At 35.9% G+C, this 13,424-nt stretch overlaps 7 protein-coding genes across 7 annotated transcripts; 4 read left to right on the top strand and 3 right to left on the bottom strand.

Moving 5' to 3' along the window:
* Window positions 1-473: 473 nt before the first annotated feature.
* Window positions 474-814, top strand: RO3G_10100 (uncharacterized protein; the record flags this gene model as incomplete). Its single annotated transcript, XM_067664685.1, has 2 exons — window positions 474-718; window positions 781-814. The coding sequence occupies 2 exons, from the start codon at window positions 474-476 to the stop codon at window positions 812-814; spliced, it is 279 nt and encodes a 92-aa protein (XP_067520786.1).
* Window positions 815-1,137: 323 nt separating this feature from the next.
* On the top strand, window positions 1,138-1,540 carry RO3G_10099 (uncharacterized protein; the record flags this gene model as incomplete). The annotated part of the gene is made up of 2 exons (XM_067664684.1): window positions 1,138-1,172; window positions 1,228-1,540. 2 exons carry the CDS (start codon window positions 1,138-1,140, stop codon window positions 1,538-1,540), a joined length of 348 nt encoding a protein of 115 aa, XP_067520785.1.
* A 1,385-nt stretch (window positions 1,541-2,925) lies between these two features.
* On the top strand, window positions 2,926-3,222 carry RO3G_10098 (uncharacterized protein; the record flags this gene model as incomplete). Its single annotated transcript, XM_067664683.1, has 1 exon — window positions 2,926-3,222. The coding sequence occupies one exon, from the start codon at window positions 2,926-2,928 to the stop codon at window positions 3,220-3,222; it is 297 nt and encodes a 98-aa protein (XP_067520784.1).
* A 741-nt stretch (window positions 3,223-3,963) lies between these two features.
* On the bottom strand, window positions 3,964-5,741 carry RO3G_10097 (uncharacterized protein; the record flags this gene model as incomplete). The annotated part of the gene is made up of 4 exons (XM_067664682.1): window positions 3,964-4,014; window positions 4,122-4,630; window positions 4,759-4,997; window positions 5,053-5,741. 4 exons carry the CDS (start codon window positions 5,739-5,741, stop codon window positions 3,964-3,966), a joined length of 1,488 nt encoding a protein of 495 aa, XP_067520783.1.
* A 570-nt stretch (window positions 5,742-6,311) lies between these two features.
* Window positions 6,312-7,066, top strand: RO3G_10096 (uncharacterized protein; the record flags this gene model as incomplete). Its single annotated transcript, XM_067664681.1, has 3 exons — window positions 6,312-6,452; window positions 6,617-6,928; window positions 7,049-7,066. The coding sequence occupies 3 exons, from the start codon at window positions 6,312-6,314 to the stop codon at window positions 7,064-7,066; spliced, it is 471 nt and encodes a 156-aa protein (XP_067520782.1).
* A 3,014-nt stretch (window positions 7,067-10,080) lies between these two features.
* Window positions 10,081-11,033, bottom strand: RO3G_10095 (uncharacterized protein; the record flags this gene model as incomplete). The annotated part of the gene is made up of 3 exons (XM_067664680.1): window positions 10,081-10,586; window positions 10,646-10,794; window positions 10,858-11,033. 3 exons carry the CDS (start codon window positions 11,031-11,033, stop codon window positions 10,081-10,083), a joined length of 831 nt encoding a protein of 276 aa, XP_067520781.1.
* Window positions 11,034-11,356: 323 nt separating this feature from the next.
* RO3G_10094 (uncharacterized protein) lies at window positions 11,357-12,742 on the bottom strand (the record flags this gene model as incomplete). Its single annotated transcript, XM_067664679.1, has 3 exons — window positions 11,357-11,368; window positions 11,476-12,428; window positions 12,484-12,742. The coding sequence occupies 3 exons, from the start codon at window positions 12,740-12,742 to the stop codon at window positions 11,357-11,359; spliced, it is 1,224 nt and encodes a 407-aa protein (XP_067520780.1).
* Window positions 12,743-13,424: the final 682 nt, after the last annotated feature.

Genomic DNA, 13,424 nt, shown 5'->3' with positions numbered 1-13,424 from the left:
TGCATCCATTCATAAAATAAGAATTTTGCTCAACAATATTAAATTGATATTTCTCCTAGCAAACACGACTAACAAGCTACAGACTCTTGATGCAGGTACCCTATTATTTGTTGATAAAATGTTATATAAACTGTCTTTTTGTTTTACAGTTTTCTCATTAATATTTTGTATAGACAGGAATTATTGACAACTTTAAGGCACACTTCCGAGCCCAGCAGTACGATCGTGCTTTATGTCTGTATATCAGTAAAAATTTGGATAATCTGAATGTTTACAAAATGGATTAAGCTCAGGATATGTTTTTTCTAGCTAATGCATGGCTTAAAGTAAAACCAGAAACAATAAATGGAATGCTCCCAGATCTCCTCGGGAACTTTGACAGCAAATTTACTGATGTTAGCCAGTTGAACCTTGAAGCAGATGAAAGCGAGATGATAGTATATTATACAACAAGCACTACTAATAATGAAGAAATGGCAGAAGGCAACATAAATGAAACAGAAGAAAATGGTAATACAGAGCAAGATGAGCAGCGTGTCGATATAGTAGAGTGTAAAAAACGGTTGAGAGAAGCCTATGAAACTATTCTCATGTACAAAGTTCCTTTGGACGATCTTGATCGTAAATTACATCGCCAAATTCGAATGGGATTGGCTGACTCGTGTGCTGAATTAAATAAATCAAAAGAGCAAGCAGATCTTCGATCTTATTTTACAAAGTAAAAAATTTATTGTTAGAGTGCTCCAAAAAACTATCACTTATAAAAAATTTTCTATTTAGTGGTAAAAAATATTTGCGTTGCACCCTTAAATAGAATAGTGATATAGTGGTATTTATGCTGGGGACTTATGCCGTTCTTTAGAAACTCACCCATAAATAGAAAATACCCTTAAATCAGACACCCTTAAATAGAGCGACTACTGTATTGCAAAAAGATGAGTATTGTTCATCCAACATTCAACCTTTTGGAGCGTTTCTAAAAATTCATCATCATTAAATTCATCCTCTTCTGCCTCGTCTGCTCCAAAACAACCAAGGTTATCTTTTCTAGACAAGGATTATATTAAAAAATTGTATGAAGATTTAAATGAATCTTCTATGTGGAAATTGTCTTCTGGTATGGTCGTAGAGAAAAAGATGAAAGAGTTTGTACTTGCTTGTAATTTCGAGTAGTAAGTATCGAATAATGTTTTTTTATCGCAACATACTTATAAAATTATTTTTTAGTCCAGTACACTCTCTCATTCTCGATTTAAGCGACGAAAGTTGGAAGAAATATTTCAGTGATCAAGATATTGCTGAAATGATGAATTGCAATGAAAAGGATCTTCCAGCATTGCCAGCAGAATTAAATAATTTTATACTTGAAGCTCGAAAGCTTCCCGATGCTGACTCATTTAAGCAGTATTTGAAACAAGAATTTGATTCCACTGCCTGTGAATGGGCTAAAGATACAGTGCTTAATTATATTAAGCTTTTTAAATATCAACAATTGCCGCTCAACCATCAAACTGAAGGCGATATACTTCGCAGAATTTGATTTTTTCTCGACACCGTTCTGGATGATTCTAAAATAAATTGTATCGGGTAAAGTACAACCTTCAGTTTATTCCCAAAATTCTAATTACTAACAGAATTGGTTGTGTTTCCAATAATTTAGAGGTGAGAAATCAAGTAAATCTTCTTTTGTTAGTAGAAATCTTGGTAGAATATTAGCAGCTGAAGAAAAAATGGAGAGAAAGATTACGGAAAGAAAAGTCGATCTGCTCTTTACTCGCCAAAGATTGAAGTATGGCTGCTGTGAATGTCGTCGGTTTGACGATGATACAAAGCAGCTCTACGACGGTTCGTTTAAAATGACAAAAGTCTTGAAAGATATGATGTATAGTTTATATAGAGCGGCACCTAGTTGAATTCGTCAATTCACTCTTGTCGGATATTTATTGTATGGTAAGTAAAGGTTTGCAATTGTAACATCGTCCCTTACCCCTTTCCTAATGATGAATTTTTCTTTATTTAGAAACTAAATTTACCATGGTTCTCTGTGATTCATCAGCAGGGTACGTAACAAGAATTACCCCTTTGAGCTCAATTGATTTGCCTGAGGAAGTTGATGACATATCTAATCAGCTCCTCACAATATTAAAGGTTGTCTACCAAGCAAGATTAATTATGGAGGAGAGTGATAAGCTTGTAAGAAAAGAGATTGCCGACGTAAAAAAGTAGAACCATTGAAAGACCTGTTGTTACCTTGTTTCAGTGTCGAAGCAAGTAAAAAAAAAAGAGAAGAAGAAGCGGTGAGGAAGAAGGCACTGAAGCTTAAGCTGAAGGAAGAAAAAGCGAAAATAGCGTAAATAACGAAAAACATAAAATATAATTTTCATACCGCTTATCGAGTTTCCCTCAAAATACCCTTATTAATAAATCAATAAACTATAGTATGCTTGTTTAAATTTAGTTTAAGCTTTACTCGTTTCAAATTGTGTAATGAGAGATAAATCTGCTATAGTACTATACATGTTGTTTGGCAGCGGCTAACCCAGGCAGATCTACTCGGTTTGTAATATCAAGACTTGAAGTCTGTCTTGACAATGTGTCAGCAAAGTAACAAAAGAACAAGAAATGACTATGGCAAATCAAACTTTTATTAACAAGTAGAGATTACCCCAATCGACCCAAATGGGCCGATTCGTTAAAAATTACTTCGTCTATGGATATTGCTTTTAATAAACGCAAATTCAAAAAAATGAGCTCTGAACCTTTTTACACACAGTACGTTTTGATTTTTTTTTTTTTTTTTTTTTTTTTTTTTGAAAAGAATCAAAAACTGACTCAGTGATCGTTATTCTCATAACACTTTCAGCTAGAGGAGTCACTCACACTGTTATTGGTGCTATCTCGGCCATTGGCGTTGTTAACTTAAACATGAGAGAGTCTAGAAATGTTAAGAGGAAAAAAGTAGTAGGAGCTACGAAGAGGAAGACGCCTCAGGATAGGTTATCTGTTCCTAAAGGTACCAAAGATGGCCATTATCTTCATTTTTTAAACGATACTATGGATATTATGGATGGGTTTCCTGAAATGAGAGGTTATTTCATTGTCATGGATAATGCTCCCATCCACATCCCCAAAGTAATTGATCCTATGATCATTAACAGAGGTTATACCCCAGTGTACCTCCCTCCTTACTCGCCTGAACTTAATCCAATCGAACGATCCTAGGCTGTTGTAAAAGGAAAAGTAAAGTGTAGTAAGCTTAGTGATGTAGAGTCGCTTACTACGTGCATAATTGAAGCAAGATATTGGTAACAAAGTCACATAGTTTACAAAGCATAATCATACACTGTCTTTCGTGCACAATAAGGACTGAAAACGAATTAGGCTTTTTCCTGGAATCCAGCCTTAAGAAAATCAAAATTGACAATATAAATCATAGTATTCAAATTAGTTCTGACAACACCATCTGCTTGTACACTCTATTTTATATTAATAACTTCTATACCTGATCTTGTGCGCTTCTCTAATACTCTTTTCATGCGCTAGTGATACAATAATATATTCATTGATTCACCAAAGTCCTTGCGAATAGCAGATATTTCGCCCTGGCTTCAATCAATCATTATCTTTTTAACTAAAATCGTTAACAAGTTTTTTTTCTTTTTTTAAAAAAAAGTACGAAAATCATAGACCAATGTGGCAAAGTATTTGTAAATTAAATTTGACTGCTTAAGATTCAACTGTAATGAATTTTTTTTATCATCAAAAAGAATCTTGTAATCAAATAGTCTATCCACATAGTCTAAAATGGAAACGAGAGCATGGAATGAAATGCAAACGATGGCTTTGCGTCTTTCAAAATATATTGAAAATTTTATTGAGTTGGTATCATCTTGTTTTTTTGAAGCTTCTATTAGTTTAAAAACATCTAAACATGCAACTTTTTCTTTTATTTTAAACTATTCATTATCCATCAAATACAGAAGGATCTACTTTAATACCAAATTGTCTAAACATCTAATAATAACAATATAATTAATTAAAAAAGTCAAAAAGACAATTAAAGTACTTGCCTCGTCTTTCATTCTTTCGTCTAATATGTCCTCTAATCCTTTGGAACTCACTCCAAATACTAGTTTATTCATCTCATCTCGTAATCGCACAAACCAAAATCCAATATTCATCAGCAATAGTGTTCCTTCAAAGATGACAGATCGCCAACTCAACCAGGATCCTCTATCATCTTTACATTGAACAGCCCACCTTGCCATCAAATTCAGACGGTTGACAGGGCTTCCAACTGATTTATTGTTGGCTCTTACAATATTCATGTTTCTTGAGATAAAAATCAACTCTCGTGGAAACAATTCTTGGTCTCTCAGAAAATGCTTTATTCTGTCCTTCATGTGCACTTGCAAGTCATACATTTCTTTTACATCCACACTCTGATCAATCGATTTTTTTCCTGAAAAAGGTCGTTGAAGAGTAATAGAGGCAAACATATTGGCATCATGAATACCCCATTTTTCACATATTCGTGTCATCCTGGGTATATCAAGCATGAACAAAGCTTCCCAAAGTTCACAGTATTCTAATCTAAATGTTTCGGATTCTTGAATATACAGACCGTGGTCTATTATTATCACCTGTACTTGTCTTTTCTTTTTTGGGTTATGTCTCACTAATACATTGCCAGGATGTGGATCACCTAAACAGCATAAAATATGAGTACAACTAAAATAGGCATATATAAAAATGTACCATGTACAAATCCAGTGCGAAATATTTGACTAGAAAAGGCTTCTACAGAAATTCTCATGGCTTCTTTATAGTCTAATCCTCTATTTTTTAATTCTCTAGTGTCTGTCAACTGTATACCATCAACCCATTCACACACAAGCACTCGTTTTGAAGTGTATTCGTCATAAACCTTGGGTACGTACACCTTCCCATCAAGTGATTTCTCTTGTTGAAGGTGTTCCCATGCTTTTTTTGCATTGCTATAAATCATGAGGATGAGCTCGTTATGAGATCGTTTTGCCTCATTTGATGTACCTTGCTTCAATTTGAAAGTCAGCTTCCATGCGCATATGTTCTTCAACGTAGTCACTGGACCAAGCCAAAGGCAGATCAAATACATACTCGTACACTTTGAGCAAGATACGAAAAGCCCTCAGATCCCAATTGATTTGCTTCTGAATTGCCGGTTTCTGTATCTTAACAGCCACGATCTCACCCGTTTTCAATCGAGCTCGGTGGACTTGAGCAATGGAAGCTGAAGCGATCGGTGTCAAGTCAAACTCGGCAAACACGTCACTTGGGTGTAATCCATTAAAGTCTTCCATAAAGACGCGTTCTACTGCACGAAAAGGCACCGCGGGCGCGGCATCAAACAGCTTTCGAGCTCGTCTTTGATAGGCTGGCGGTAGCACGGCAGATTGAGTGCCTATCACTTGGCCAATCTTTATATACAGCCCTCCGTTCTGTTCAAAGACGTCAAAGATCCGGTTGGCCACTCTTTCATGCAGGTTTTCAATCCTCTCACTGTCTTCTTTGCTGGGTCCAGGTTTAAAGTTGATTTTGTAATCGAGTGCGACTGCAATGCCATTGTAAAATGTTCTGACATTGCGGCCGAGTATCTGAGCTTCACTGCGGGAATCATAGCTATAAAGCCCAAAACCTAACAAACTTGTACCCAAGGTGGCTTTGGTACGCCTTGATAGCCTTCTTAAATAATAGGACATATTATCAAAAAAAGTAAAGTTGTACAATGGATTTGCTAAATAAAAGAGGTATTCTATCTGCGCATATTTTTATTTTTTTCAATATTTGCGTCATGTTACCATCAATGGACACTGAGATTTAATGGTAAGCCGATAAACCCCGCTGATCACTCTGTCATGAAATCAATGTGCTTATTTCAGTGTATCTTCTATTTAAACAAGATATTTTATTTGAAGGTTTAAATGAGCACGCAGTATTTATACACCATAATTGACCAAGTCAGATCAACTGCAACGTAAAAGAACCTAAAAAAATCTCCTCATGGGAGTAAGGGCAAAAAAAAAAGTGAAGAAGTAAGGAGAGAAAGACGTGTTATAGAGATCAGTGTGAGCTCTGGGGCAATCTTTGCCCGAAGTAGGCTGAGAATGTAAGCGCGGGTTTGTTTTGTCAGGTTCATAAAGGATGATACAAGCGGTTGGGTATCCACGTTGGACATTTATCCATGGAAGCTACATATGGTCAAAAACGTGTCCTGCGCGGTACTTTTATGGTAGGATAAGGTTATACAACGCCAAATATTCAAGGTCAATATGGCCAGACTGGTCAAAGAAGTGGGCAGCAGCATTGTGAATAGGAGCCCTGAATCGCTGCAGGGCGATGTCGATTCGATGGAGGAATGCCTTGCGAGCACGTCGGACTTTACAACCGGCGGGTTCATTGACGGGAATAGGGTTACGCATGATTGAGACATCTAAGGAATCGAAACCTTCACAGACTGTGATGCTAAATTTGCTCAATTGTGAACGAAGCTCAGTTTCATAGAAAATCTGCAAAGGTGAGAGAATAATTGTTGTAGAGGGAAGGGAATCGAATGGGAACATGGATGTGTTTAAAGCTTATTGGTTCCGCAGGTGAAGGAATCTGCCTGACAATGGCAGTCAGGCTAGGTTGGGCAGTATCGCATTTAGACTTAGCAACTCTAGGTGAAGAGGGGCGTTTTGATAGAGTGGGAGGATTACGAGGGAGGGAAGAAACGGTTGACGATGCGGTATGTCCAGATGGAGAAAGTGGGATATCTGTGGTCAGCGGCTTCAGAACAAGTTGTTTCCTTGCGGAAACGTTCTCTTGTTGTAATTTGCAACTCTCAGCATGGGAAGTAGCTAAATCTGCCTGCAGTTGTTGGAGTTGCTTGCTGCTGTGGCGCAGAGTAAAGACTTTCCAACAAAACACAAATCCATTGAAAGCGATGGAAAGTGGACAGAAGTTTCCTTCAACTTATCTTGCGTTTAAACGAGTGTTTTATTTATATTTTACAAGGCTGCAATAGGCGCATGATGTGTTGTAGTCATCGCTTCACCCGGGTCAGATCAAAAGGAAGAATAAAAAGAAGCTAAAAAACTCTTTAGGATCAAGGGTAAAAATGAATGGAAAGGAAGAGAGTAAGAAGAGAACTAAGTGGAGAACTACTAGTGAAGTCAGTTTAACTTACAGTGTTTTCAATTTGAATGAAGACAAAGTAAAAATGATTTCAGACTAGTAAAAAGTTGGTTTCAAACAAGAAAAGAGCAATTTTCAGACAAAAAGAAGAATTGTAAGTATCGGCTGCAAGGCATATCAACATTCAATATCAAATATATTACCTTGTAAATATCTAAATCACCGGTGAGGGCAAAACCCTTTCCTCTGTGTCGATTCCTTGTAAATGTTTTGGTCGAGCTTCACCTCTCCAGATAGAGAAAGGGATGTCAAGAATATTTTTGCTGACATTCACATCTCTGTTCCAAACCATTATACAGTTTTTGCAATCCAAAATACGAGATATGTTTCTCTTCGGCGGGTTTGGATTATTTCATATTGCATTACTTGTAATTGTTACAAGTATACAGTTATACATTGACAAAAGAACAGAAAATTCATTATTTAAACATTTACCTGTGGTGTTCTAAAGTCGTTAATACCTACAAAAACCCAACGAAACAATTTTACTCTGTATTTTAACTCTTGATAAAGAATACCTGTCATCCAGATAGGTAATGGAGGAAATTACACAAGCAGCAAATAAAGAGTCGCTATATCTAGTAATCGAGTGAACCCTTAACGAAAAAAACGTAGAAAGATATGATACTCTGAAGTCATTGAACACAAAAACCATTGGATTTGATACGTAAGATTTATTACTTTTTAGCCCATGGTTAATTGAGAAATCAAGCACCAAAGATTTTGCTGAATTACAACATTGATGGAACCTGTTGATCCTTGGTTTTGAACGACATATGCCTTTAGAAATATTTGGGCGCGAAATACAATATTTTCAATAAATTTGCTGAGAGTAGTAACTTTTTCCTATAAACATATATTTATAATCTGGTCTAATAACAGATTCTAGGGACATATTGCGAGTATAACACTCAAAGTTCTTGCCAAAATGTTTCTCCAAAGTTTCATCAAGTATAAGCTTAAATTTTGACAACTTTTGAATTTTGAACTGCTATGATATGTTCCATCGCAAGGCCTGAATTTGACGATACTAGCTGAACTACTGCTGGATTGTTCATTTTCAAGTCACTGGCACTTTCTTTTAACTTATCAACCTTTGTATCGTAGTCTTCTTTCCTTTTTCTTTTCCTTTTACTTAAATTATTTAGATTAAGTTTACATCCAATGTGGCTTGCTTTCTAAATATACTTACTGCACAAGTAGCTGCCTTTATCTTCACCGCAGTCCGTGCACGTTTGAGTTTCTATTATAGCTTTTGCATGTATTAGGTTAGATAAGCTTAACACACTAGATTACACTGCTGAACAAATTTACCCTTTCAACTGTTATGCGTTTCTTTCTATACTCTTCCTTTAAATATTCAATCGATTTAGAGGATGGTTTAATGCTTCTTTGATGTCAAGAAAAAGAAAAGATCATGATATACATCAATGAAGTTGTTGTTCTTTATATCACGAAAACAATGATAACTGAATAAATATAATGATCTTATCTGGTGCGCAAAGCCTTTATCTGTACTTGTAGAAAGCGAATGATTTGGGTAATATTACTGTACTGGAGTTTTTTTTTGTCATATTGTTCTGTTTTTTTTAGGTTTGTTGACCTTGCAGTTCTGCTTACAATGGTTCTTTTGTGAGAATAATCGGGATATCCACTAATACAGCTTTATTAATGACGCTTTGTTTGTTCTCTCATAGAATGACGTATGCTGTTGGTCGGTTGGTTCTCAACAGTTGGTATTGCTGGGTATGGGAGAGAGGCTTTGATTTTACTGGTAAAGGTAGCCAACAACAAATTAGTATAATTTAGATACATTATCCAAAAAGGAGATATCATATTTCTTAACTGCCAATTTGAACGCGTATTTGCTCGATTTGACATGAAATGAGGAATTCATTATATTTACAGTATTTCCACTTCAATTTCGACCAAACCGGCAACTAAATTCGACCAACAAAAAATAAATTACGACCAAAAGTGACGTCTCATTTCGACCAAATGAACTTGCTTATTTCGTCCATTTGTGTACCTTTATTTCGACTAAATTAGAAAGAACTTTTCGACTAAAAATAAAAATAAGCTCGACCAAGCTGCAATGAGCTTTCAACTAAAATTCCTTTTATTAATTATGAGTGAATCTGACAACGTCCATGAGTTTAATGATCAAAACAAATTTCAAATGTATGAAGTTTTCAATACAGAAGTCTCAAATCAAGTTCAAGAGCCGCAAGTTAACATAGTGGAAGAAAATAGAGCTAAGAAGAAAACTAATAGACAGCAGTATCAGAATTACACAGAGAAAGAAAAGGATAGGGCTATCCAGCCGTATATGTTTACTTCTCTTTAGTTCGACCATGTAGTTGAAAGCTCATTGCAGCTTGGTCGAGCTTATTTTTATTTTTAGTCGAAAAGTTCTTTCTAATTTAGTCGAAATAAAGGTACACAAATGGACGAAATAAGCAAGTTCATTTGGTCGAAATGAGACGTCACTTTTGGTCGTAATTTATTTTTTGTTGGTCGAATTTAGTTGCCGGTTTGGTCGAAATTGAAGTGGAAATACAGTATTTATTTGGCAGTCAATTATTCTAATTACTGCATTTGACTTTTAAAATTGAAATTGGATTAAAACTCTAATATATGCTTCTTTTTCCATGCAAGTAAATTATTTTGCAATATTGTCTTTACTGCATTGCCTCCAAAGATAGCATCGATTGAGTGATAGGAAATATTAAATAATTCAGAAAAAGTTAAGTTAAAAGTTTCTCCTGCTATTTTGTATTCATTTGATACAGTAGAAAAGAACACACCTTTATCGTCAGTCTATTTTAAGTCCTCGTTAGTTTAAACTTCACATTAATATTCTCATTTTCTTACACATAGGACAAAGGGGTGATCAGCATCAATCAGTTCCTTAATATGGTGTTCCTTAAAGCTATTGGCTGTACGGCAAATTATATTAGAGGTCATACAGATTTCAATTGGTATATGGCTCTCATATACGATTTTTCTACAGGATTCATCAAGGATACTAGCATGTCCCAATCTTTGAGGTCTAAAGGCTAGCATTTCGGGAGCTTCTGCCAAGTTTTCAATCACTTCACAAAAATGTAACGTTACGGGAAATTCATGCTCCTTTGCTCTATCAAAGGCAGGCTTTAAACTTTCAAATGATCCTTTCTTTACATCACCACAAAGATCAATGCCTACAACACCTTTAGATCGAAAAGCTAAAGCTAAATCAACCGCTTCTTGTGCTTCTTCCAAAGTATTTCGGCGGTCAATAGATACGATGAGCTTAACAATAATATCCTCTCTTGGCTCTTGAATTACACTAGTGACTGCCTCAATATAGGAATTTTTCGTCATACCTATCCTCCATCTCTTAGATCTCTATTGAATCCAAAACATAAAGTAATCAGCAACTTACCTGTTTCTTCACATGCTCTAGGTGTTGTTCTTAATTCTAAATATTGAACATTATCCTGGGCAAATTCATTAATCACACTTCTTGTAGCCACTTTGACACTTTCTTCGTCGTCAGTCAATTGGTATATAAAGCGAAACAAGGGGAAGAAGCTATTATAATTGTTTAAGTTTAAAAAAATGCTCTTTGAACATTAGCATATACATAATGATTACTCGTCTATACTATCTAGAGATTCAGGAATCTTGAACTGACTTAACTCCGGTTTGGTATCTTTTTTACGTTCCACCAATTCCTTCATGGTGGCAGGGCTAAGGCTACCATTTAAATGAGCATGAAGTTCCACCTTAGGAATTTGAAAGCAGAAAGTATCTAAATCAGTAGCAGCCATGACTATAAAGGGTAAAGGAGAAGAAATAGAAAAAAAGGGTCAGGCAACGTCCGGCCGATGCTTTTTAAATGTTTATTTTCCGCAGCACATACTGTACTTTAAAAAAAAAGATGAAATTCATTACCTATGACACGTACAGAGAAATTTGAATCTTTCTAAATCATTTTCAATCTCCTTGCAGCAATTGGTAGCTAAATTTTTTTTGGCTTCCTTTATGTTTTTTCCGGATGCCGTCGCGAATTCTTTCCCATGGATCAGCAGAGTACAAACTTGACTTTGTGCTGCAGAAGATACTGTATTGTTCCTAGACATTTTTTTATCTTTTAAATGCCCAACTAAAGGTATATTTTATTATTGCTTACTGTATTGTCCAGTTAATACAGCCCAGATTCTGAATCAACGTGTTTAATTGACTCATCGGATGGACTGACATCGTTTCTACAGAAATATGCTTTTCTAAAATAGGTTTAAACCATCTTTCAAAAAACTCCTCAACTTGATTGATATCAAACCCCGAATCTACTAGTATGGCACCCATTAAACTTTCAATGACGTCTGAAAGTACTTTAGGAGGATTAAGGTGTAACCAATACTCATCCGTATCTTTTCCTTTTGATTGCATGTCCTTGTGTATTGCTTCAGCTTTGAGTATCGAAGCGGCTATTTCAGCTGAAACATGTATAATGTGCTTATCTAAGCCCATATTCAAGCATACCGCGCTGAGGATATGATGGTTGACGGATGATTTGCGTAAGTTATGCAATATGCCTGGCGCAGCAGTAGGATGTTTTTGGTAAATGTATTGTGTAACGAAAAAGTCCAAGATGGCATCACCCAAGAATTCCAAACGTTCATAGCAAGGTACAAGAGAATCCATCACACTTCCGTGTGTCAGTGCCTCTTGCACTAAAAGGTAATTCTTGAACTGATATCCCAGCATTTCGCCTACGCGGACGACATCAATGTTGATCTGACCAGTGGCGCTGGCTGGTGAAGGTGTCCAGATATGACGCAGATCGGACCAAACTTTGATAGATCCCAAAGGCAATTTGAGTTGAGTGGCAGCATAGATAGCACCATCTATAGATTGACTTAAGAAAGCGGCACCCACGGTAGATTCAATTATATCAGCCAGAGTATTATCAGAGACCAAGTGGTGAGTTAGCCAATGTTTGATTTTATTACTATCAAGCACATTCTGAAAATGGGGCGGTCGCCAGAAACGACGAACAGTACTTTGACTAATGATATAGCGATGTAGTTTGAGATCCTTGGCAATATTTGCAAAAGATTTGTTACTAGTCATGACTTGACGAAGACTTGTCAGTTCTGCTTCACTGTAGGTTGGATATTTAGCATAAAGATAGCTTGAAACAATAAATTTTAGTACAGCGTCTAAATATCCAAGTCTATTAGCTTTTCCAACCCTTTTTTCTTTGTTATAATTTACCTCCTAAAAATTCTAAACGTTCATAATCTTGCTTTCTATTTGCTGATGGAGAAGTAAAAGCTTCAAGCATGAGCTCGTCGTCAATAAACTGAAGGTTGTGTACTGTCTTGAGTTGCTGTATCAACAAGAAAGCGTCGATCTGTAACAAGATATCAGGAATTAGCTGAGACGCTTGGTATACACTGGCGCTTATTGGGAATATACGATGCTCCTCAGGCTTAAGCCATACTGTCGACTTGGTTTCTGGGTCAACATCCATTTTAGTTTTGTTTTTTATGAATTGCTTAGTTTCTTTTGTTAAAGCAAAGGCTTGTATTAACGGACCTTGTTTGACTGCTTTGGATTGGTTTTTACTGTCTTCAGCCAGAGTATTTTGTTCTTTGTTTATCATGCTAATATCTTCTAGCACGGATGAGTCTGTTTGTGTATATTTAACAAAGAATAATTTGCTTTCGTTGTTTGGTTTGAACACAAGCTTGTCACTGAGTTTTGAATTATGAAGAGATATACGTTGTTTAGTATCATTTGTAACAGTCCTTTCAATTTCTTGCCAATCAATTTTTTCTTGAAATACAGATTCACTAACAGCAGTTTCCAAGGGAAGAATAAAATATGGCGCGTTCTTTTGGGTGCATGTATAATCCTTATTTGTCAACCTCTTGGTTAACGCAATTGTATATTTTAACAGTAATTCATCGGATTCATCTTTAAAATAAGTAGGATTTTTTGCACTTCGGACGAAAACATTAAACAGCATGTTGTCATAAACGAATTCTAATGCAGGTAGTTTTGACAGCGGTTTCTTGGTATAGATACACATTTTTCGGATATGAACACCATCTAATTTTTCTATTTGCTTAATTTCAAATACGGACTGCCAATAAGGAATGCCATATGCTCTCTTTTCATTTGTGCCTATATCCAAGTTCCCTATTTCATTG

This window comes from Rhizopus delemar, genomic scaffold, assembly GCF_000149305.1.
Source record: "Rhizopus delemar RA 99-880 supercont3.7 genomic scaffold, whole genome shotgun sequence".
Taxonomy (NCBI): Eukaryota; Fungi; Mucoromycota; class Mucoromycetes; order Mucorales; family Rhizopodaceae; genus Rhizopus; species Rhizopus delemar.
This window is presented reverse-complemented; position numbering and strand designations above follow the sequence as displayed.